The sequence below is a fragment of the Colobus angolensis genome, unplaced genomic scaffold (genome assembly GCF_000951035.1).
Source record: "Colobus angolensis palliatus isolate OR3802 unplaced genomic scaffold, Cang.pa_1.0 Scaffold18, whole genome shotgun sequence".
NCBI lineage: Eukaryota > Metazoa > Chordata > Mammalia > Primates > Cercopithecidae > Colobus > Colobus angolensis.
In genome coordinates, this window is record NW_012114932.1 from 4,867,125 (window position 1) to 4,875,138 (window position 8,014).

An 8,014-nucleotide genomic window follows, 5' to 3' on the forward strand; every position below is an offset into this window, starting at 1 on the left:
GAGGCGGGCAGCGCGGTGGAGGCCGAAGAGCTGGTGAAGGGCAGGCCGGCGTGGGAGCCGCGTGCCAACGACACGCGGGAAGAAGCCGGCCCACCAGCGGCTGGGGAAGATGAGGCCTCGTGGACCGCGCCTAGCGGCGAGCTGGCCGGGCCAGAGGAGGTGCTGCAGGCGACCCGCACCGCCTGGCTGGAGGCTGACAACCCAGGCCTGGGAGGAGTGACCGCAGAGGCGGGTAGCGGCGATGCCCAGGCCCTTCCAGCTACGCTCCAGGCTCCCGACGAGGTCCTCGGGCAGTCAATCATGCCCCCTGCCATTCCTGAGGCTACAGAGGCCAGCGGGCCACCCTCCCCCACCCCCGGCGACAAGCTGAGCCCAGCTTCTGAACTCCCCAAGGAGAGCCCCTTGGAGGTTTGGCTGAACCTGGGGGGCAGCACACCCGACCCTCAAGGGCCAGAGCCGACTTACCCCTTTCAGGGCACCCTGGAGCCCCAACCGGCATCAGATATCATTGACATCGACTACTTCCAAGGATTGGATGGTGAGGGTCGTGGCGCAGACCTGGGGAGCTTCCCAGGGTCACCAGGAACCTCAGAGAACCACCCTGATACTGAGGGAGAGACCCCTTCCTGGAGCCTGCTTGACTTATACGATGATTTCACCCCCTTTGATGAATCTGATTTCTACCCCACCACATCCTTTTATGATGACTTGGATGAAGAGGAGGAGGAGGAGGATGACAAAGATGCAGTAGGAGGTGGAGACCTAGAAGATGAAAATGAGCTTCTAGTGCCCACTGGGAAGCCCGGTCTGGGGCCCGGGACAGGCCAGCCCAACAGTCGGTGGCATGCTGTCCCTCCACAGCACACTCTGGGGTCGGTCCCTGGCAGCAGCATCGCCCTCAGGCCCCGCCCAGGAGAGCCAGGCAGGGACCTGGCCTCCAGTGAAAATGGCACTGAGTGCCGCAGTGGCTTTGTGCGGCATAATGGCTCCTGCCGGTCAGTGTGCGACCTCTTCCCAAGTTACTGTCACAATGGCGGCCAGTGCTACCTGGTGGAGAACATAGGGGCCTTCTGCAGGTAAGGGCATGGCAGGCAGGTGCATAGGGACACTGAAGTGTGTATGTGAGGCCGACTCAACAGAGGGCAGTGTGACAGGCACAGCTTGCAAGAGGTTGTAAAGTCGTAGCATTCCCAGGTGGAGAAATGTTCACTCAGGCTTCTACAGAATTACTTCGTAAAATACACTTCCTGTGACCTTATCACTAGGAGAGGTTCCTCAGAAATAAGATTCTGTCTTTCCTCTGTGCGTTGTGTCCTTACCCAAACCCTCAGTTACAAAGGCAAAATGAGGCTGGGCGCCCTCGCTCACTCCTGTAATCCCAGCACTTTGGGAGGCCGAGGCAGGCAGATCACCTGAAGTTGGAAGTTCGAGCCCAGTCTGACCAACATGGAGAAACCCCATCTCTACTAAAAACATAAGAAATTGCCGGGCGCGGTGGCTCACACCTGTAATCCCAGCACTTTGGGAGGCTGAGGTGGGCAGATCACTTGAGGTCAGGAGATGGAGACCATCCTGGCTAACACGTGAAACCCCGTCTCTACTAAAAATGCAAAAATTAGCCGGGCGTGGTGGCGGGCGCCTGTAGTCCCAGCTACTAGGGAGGCTGAGGGAGGAGAATGGTGTGAACCCGGGAGGCAGAGCTTGCAGTGAGCGGAGATTGTACCACTGCACTCTAGCCTGGGCAACAGAGCGAGACTCCATATAAAAAAAAAAAAAACATAAAAAATTTAGCCGGATGTGGTGGCGGGTGCCTGTAATCCCAGCTACTCGGGAGGCTGAGGCAGGAGAATTGCTTGAACCTGGGAGGTGGAGTTTGCGGTGAGCCGAGATCACGCCATTGCACTCCAGCCTGGGCAACAGGAGCGAAACTCTGTCTCAAAAAAAAGAAAAGAAAAAAAAGACAAAATGAAGGGACTTCTTTAAGACTTTTGGAAAGAGGGCTGGGTTGAGGAGTGTTTGCTGGAGAGAGTTCTGGCGGTACTGGTGAGAGGGGTAGGCCCATAAACCTACTCTGTGGGATAAAGACAGCTGCTGAACACTGCTCCATGCCTTGTGCACGGCGGGAGGAGGGGCCAGTTCCTCAGAAGGGATGTAGGCATGCAAACTCAAAAGGGAGGACCTTCTTGGAAACAGACCCCAAAATGCAGCTACTCACACAGGTAAAATCAAGCTGAGGGTCTTCGTATTGCAGATGGAGGGGTGCTTCTTGACTTTGGGAGGTGGCTTTCTTCTCTCTACTTTGATGTTTGTCTACCTTGGGATATCATATCCATAATCCTTTTAAAGACTCAGAGTTTAGTTTCCCTAAGGGCATTGTCTGCAGCTCATCAGTAATTACCGTACTCACCTCACTCTTGGGAACTGCCCTCACAGTGAGGTATTTAACTTGCTGGAGAGCTTGCAGCCTGATTCCAGAAGAATCCCAGGTTGGAGTGATCAGGTGGTTTGCTTGTCTCCATCCTTTACTGGCTGTAGAAGTGGAGTAGAGCCCTCAGACTCCTTTGAGGGTTGTCTCCATTAGTCCTAAGTGGAGCATTTCTGTCATCTGACTGTCTCTTTGTATTTTTAGTAGAGACAGGGTTTCACCATATTGGCCAGGCTAGTCTCAAACTCCTGACCTCGAGTGATCCGCCTACCTCAACTTCTCAAAGTGCTAGGATTACAGGCGTGAGCCACCATGCCTGGCCAGGGTATCTCTTTTTCAAGTGTCATTCTCCATCCTTCTTGTTCTTGTTCGTTCTGCAGGTATATGAAGAATTCAAGTTCCTTAAGTCCTGATGTAGGGATCAGAGAATAACATATAGAAAGCAATGAGTATTTTGTCCTTGGCATTGTAACTTGAGTTCCAGTTTCTTTCTATGAAGTTCTTTTTTGTTTGTTTGTTTGTTGTTTTTTTTTTTTTTGAGATGAAGTTTCGCTCTGTCGCCCAGGCTGGAGTGCAGTGGCGCGATCTCAACTCACTATAATCTCCGCCTCCCAGGTTCACACCATTCTCCTGCCTCAGCCACCTGAGTAGCTGGGACTACAGGTGCCCACCACCACGCCCGGCTAATTTTTCGTATTTTTAGTAGAAACGGGGTTTCACTGTGTTAGCCAGGATTGTTTCAATGTCCTGACCTCGTGATCTGCCCGCCTCGGCCTCCCAAAGTGCTGGGATTACAGGCATGAGCCACTGCGCCCGGCTGAAGTTCTTTTTTATAAATGGTCATGACTTTAGGGTCACTCATAGGACGTGACCACACAGTTCTTGGAGTTGTCCAGCCACTGCCAAAAGGAGGTACTGTGATTAAGAAATTGTATCAGTTTTATTTTTAAAAAGAAAATATGGCAATAAACTAACTTGCCCATTGATTAAGGGCTACCAGACATATGAGGAAACCCTGTGATTTGGCTCCTCAAACTTCAGTTTGGGGGACTATAGTGATGTAGCCTGGGGGTTGTGCAACCTCTTTGCAAAATCATCATCTTTCATCCTGTTGGAGGCCTGGAATTTTCACCTTCAAAGTGAACTCCCCACAATAGTATGAAATTTTACAGCTCTAGAGAGCTGTAAAAGTTCCCAGAATCTCCTGGAACTCTCAGAAAATTCCCAAGTAGAAAAATAAGATTGTCTTCCTCACCAAGCTACATGACTCTGCCAGCATGGGTCTACCAGCCTCTCACTGTCTCACAAGGGCTTCTCCACGTGTCCACTCCAGTTTCCCTTGCTTAGCTTCCATCCCAGGATCACATTCGGGCCTTCCTACCAGATTCCTCCCCTGGCTGTGTACACCCAGGCCTGGCCACGGCTTGAAAACTATTTTTGCATTCCACTCACAGGAGACTGCTGAGCCGTTGGTTGCAGACTGCAGTGTGCCTTTGTCTCTGTCACCCTGACCCACTGCAGGGAAATGAGCAGAGCTGTGGCGGAACTTCTCTAGAACACTGGGGTAGAGGGCCCCGCTTAGAGGGGTCTGCATTCCCTGGCAACCTCAAACAGATAGCCCTCCATGACGGCAGAGGCTCAGTTGGAAAACAAAGAATTTCTTGCTAGCCATGTCTCCCCACCCTATTCTAGATGTGGAGTAGCCAGTTCTCTGGTGCATAATTTCCCCATTTCTGGACCCTTTTCTCTTGTCTGTCATTCACCCTGAGGTTCATGTCCTCCCTCCTTTGCCTGCCTCTGTATCCTTCCACATCTTTCCTCTTTGAAGCAGCCTCGTTCCCATGGAAACAGCAATGTCATTGGAAGAGTTGGAGCCTGGGAATGTCCCCAAGGGCAGGAGAAAGTCACTCAACAAAAAGACTAAAACCCACCCAGAGGGTTGATTCTCACTGTGCTTGCATGACAGTTCTCATAGTACTAGAATAGGGAGCTTTAGGGGCAGAACTTGGGGGGGCTGCAGAGATAGAAGAATCTACATCCATCTTTCTGTTTGTCCTTGTCTGTCACTTCCTTATTTTTCAGTGTCTTCTTAGCCACGTGAACTAGGTGGGACTACAAAGCAGCAAGATAGGTTTGCATGTGCAGGGCAGGTCCTGGGACTTTGTAGTTGTAGCTCTTATTCCTCTTGTTTTTCATCTTTCTTTCACCCAGAGCCAAGGGCAGGGAGAGGCCTGAGAGGATCTTGTTGGTGTCTTCACTGAGGCTGCACAGCAGAAGACCAGGATTCCCTTCCCTCCTCGGTCACTTAGCAGTCAGAGAACTTTGACCAGTTCACTCGGTTTCTCTACACCTCGGTTACCTCATTTATATCACAGACCTCAGAGCTCCCTGGCCCACTTCATAGAATGGTTGTGAAGGTGGGGGCGATCACACCAGCTCTGAGGTCTGTGCAGATTTGGAGCATTACAGTTGCTCTAGTTGGCCTTAGGAACAGGCTGTGGAGATAGGTGTTGGGGTCAGGGCCCAGGCCCTTGCTGTGGCCGTGGCTGCCTGCTCCATCGCTGCGGTTTCTCAATGTCGCTGCTGCAGGTGCAACACGCAGGACTACATCTGGCACAAGGGGATGCGCTGCGAGTCCATCATCACCGACTTCCAGGTGATGTGCGTGGCCGTGGGCTCGGCTGCCCTCGTCCTGCTCCTGCTCTTCATGATGACAGTGTTCTTCGCCAAGAAGCTCTACCTGCTCAAGACAGAGAACACCAAGCTGCGTAGAACCAAGTGAGTCTGTGTCACTCACCCATCCACCCAGGTCAGGGTGTGGGAGGCCCCCGACCCTGCTATACCCCTCCAACTGATCCAGGGACTTTGTCGTGAGGGTTTCTGGCACCTGTGCTCCATTCCCAGCTGTTTTGTCCGTGCTAAAGATTCACCCAGGCTCGTCTGTTCCCACACAAAATGTGCTGGAGCTGCAGCAGAGGTGAAGACCCTGTGGCACACTGCCGCTGTCCAGCAGCTTTCCCAAAACCCTGCCCTAGGCATCTGAGAGCCTGCTTTAAAAAGGCAGCCAGCATGTAGCTACTCCTCCTCTAGCCCCCAAGTAAGTTACTCAGTCTGTCCACCCTCCTGATAGCCCCTTCTTCCCTGGACTGTGACAGCCAGCAGCCAGTGCAAGATGTCATTCACAATTCTGTGTGGAGGAACTCCATCTCTTTCACATCTGCCACCCGAAACCATCTCCTCCTCGGTGAATGCTAAGGAGAAAGGGTTTATTGAGCACCACACTGCATTGGTTTTTGAAAGCTAGTCAAGCCTGTGTCCAATCAGAAGTGCAAGGAACTTAAGGAAATCCTCTTTACCTCTCCTGAAAAGAATATGAGGGGAGAACTAGGTTTAACTTCCTCTACTGTGGATTTTAAGGGCCATATGGGATGTAGAATCTTATTTCAGCTCTTCCCTTAGCAAAGCAGTGACTATTGTGTGCATGTGAGAATCAACATGTGTTTGCCTTTAAGCCCCTGCCTTGAACACTAGGATGTGACCTTATACGCTATGAGAGAATTACTCCTATCACTAAGCAAAGTTAGAAAACCTTGGTGGCTCAAGCCTGTAATCCCAGCACTTTGGGAGGCCGAGACGGGCGGATCACGAGGTCAGGAGATCGAGACCATCCTGGCTAACACGGTGAAACCCCGTCTCTACTAAAAATAGAAAAACTAGCCGGGCGAGGTGGCGGGCGCCTGTAGTCCCAGCTACTCGGGAGGCTGAGGCAGGAGAATGGCGTAAACCCAGGAGGCGGAGCTTGCAGTGAGCTGAGATCTGGCCACTGCACTCCAGTCCGGGCGACAGAGCAAGACTCTGCCTCAAAAAAAAAAAAAAAAGAAAACCTTTTGGAAGTGTCACAGGAGTCACAAAAGGGAGATTGGAGTTCAGCTTCCTTGGGACCCCAGAAACAATTTATGCAGAACTGCTCCCACTTCCCTTTCAACCTGTTGCCCCATTAATCCCCCTCTCCTTGACCTGAGACTCCCTCTAGAGAATATGACTGAAGGACTTTCCCTGGGTGCTGGGAAAAGGACAACACACCATCTGTTGCTCCTTTGCTGGGTAGACTCACAATGTACAGATGCCAGCAGCTCTCTGCAGCCTTTCAGCTAACTGCCCCGGGGCTGGTAGGGCCTCTCCATTGTGCCTGTGCACTGAGGCGGGCTGCATCTACACACATGATCACTCCAGAAAGACACAGTCCTGGACCCCTGGCTCCTCACGCCTACACCAAGGGGGTGGGTGAGCAGGGGTATCCAGGGGACAGGAGATGGGACTGCTTCAATCACAGCAGTTGCTAATGAGGATGGGGGAGAGAAAGGAACAACAGCCAGGGCAGTGAAGAAGCAAGAGCTGAGGCCAGGTGCAGGACCCTATTCTAGGGCCTCCTCCTCTAGCCAGCCCTGTGTTTTTCACAGAGCATGGCCCTCTTGTTTCTCCACATGCCTTCTTTCTTTCCCAAGCCTGGTTACTGCTTTGATTGTGTGACATGCGCCTGGTGCACTGCAGATACTGCCATAATTTATTTATTCTAAAATATACCTTTTTCCCCCCACATATTAACATCTCTGAAATTGGATTGTGTCTTACAATCACTGGCATCTTTTTTTTTTTTTTTAATTGAGACAGGGTCTCACTATGTTACCCAGGGTGGTCTTGAACTCCTGGGCTCAAGTGATCCTTCCACCTCAGCCTCTCAAATAGCTGTGACTACAGGCATGCACCACTGTGCCCAGCCACTGGCATCTTATGATCACTGTTGGCCACATGGTAGTTATGATGTAGTGGTAATTCCCTGGCATGCACAAATGGGTTCTGAGCTGTTCATATTGTTGTCAGTCCCTTATCTAAAGTCTAAATGAACTACTTCAAGTATATAAGAAAAACTCAGTTGGGCGTGGTGGCTCACGCCTATAATCCCAGCACTTTGGGAGGCCGAGGCGGGTGGATCAGGACGGGTGGATCACAAGGTCAGGTGTTCAAGACCAGCCTGGCCAAGATGGTGAAACCCCGTCTCTACTAAAAATACAAAAATTAGCTGGGTGTGATGATGGGCACCTGTAGTCCCAGCTACTCGGGAGGCTGAGCCAGATAATGCTTGAACCCAGGAGGTGGAGGTTGCAGTGAGCCGAGTTGTGCCACTGCACTCCAGCCTGGGCAACAGAGCAAGACTCTGTCTCAAAAAAAAAAAAAAAAAACCCTCTAAGGTATAAGAGAGTATTGGATGATGGTTTAAGTGGTGGAAGTGTTTTTATTTTTTCTTAATGGTACATCAAATAATGGTGCATCTTATTACAATCCATGGCATTTGGCTAGATGCTGTGACTCATGCCTGTAAACCCAAGACTTTGGGAGGCCAAAGCAGGAGTACCACCTGAACCCAAGGATTTGAGTCCAGCCTGAGCAACATAGCAAGACCTCATCTTTACAAAAAAAAGGCCGGGCGCGGTGGCTCAAGCCTGTAATCCCAGTACTTTGGGAGGCCGAGACGGGCGGATCACGAGGTCAGGAGATCGAGACCATTCTGGCTAACACGGTGAAACCCCG

At 51.5% G+C, this 8,014-nt stretch overlaps 1 protein-coding gene across 3 annotated transcripts in view; it reads left to right on the forward strand.

Annotated features, from left to right (window-relative positions):
* CSPG5 (chondroitin sulfate proteoglycan 5 (neuroglycan C)) overlaps window positions 1-8,014 on the forward strand; it is a 17,712-nt gene continuing 9,698 nt past the window's right edge. For 2 of the 3 annotated variants that reach the window (XM_011939202.1, XM_011939203.1), the window contains exons 1-2: window positions 1-1,076; window positions 5,015-5,203. In XM_011939202.1, coding sequence (XP_011794592.1) covers window positions 301-1,076; window positions 5,015-5,203 — 965 coding nt within the window. In that variant the 5' untranslated portion in view covers window positions 1-300. The remainder of the gene's footprint in view (window positions 1,077-5,014; window positions 5,204-8,014) is intronic. The other variant, XM_011939201.1, reaches the window with a different exon arrangement.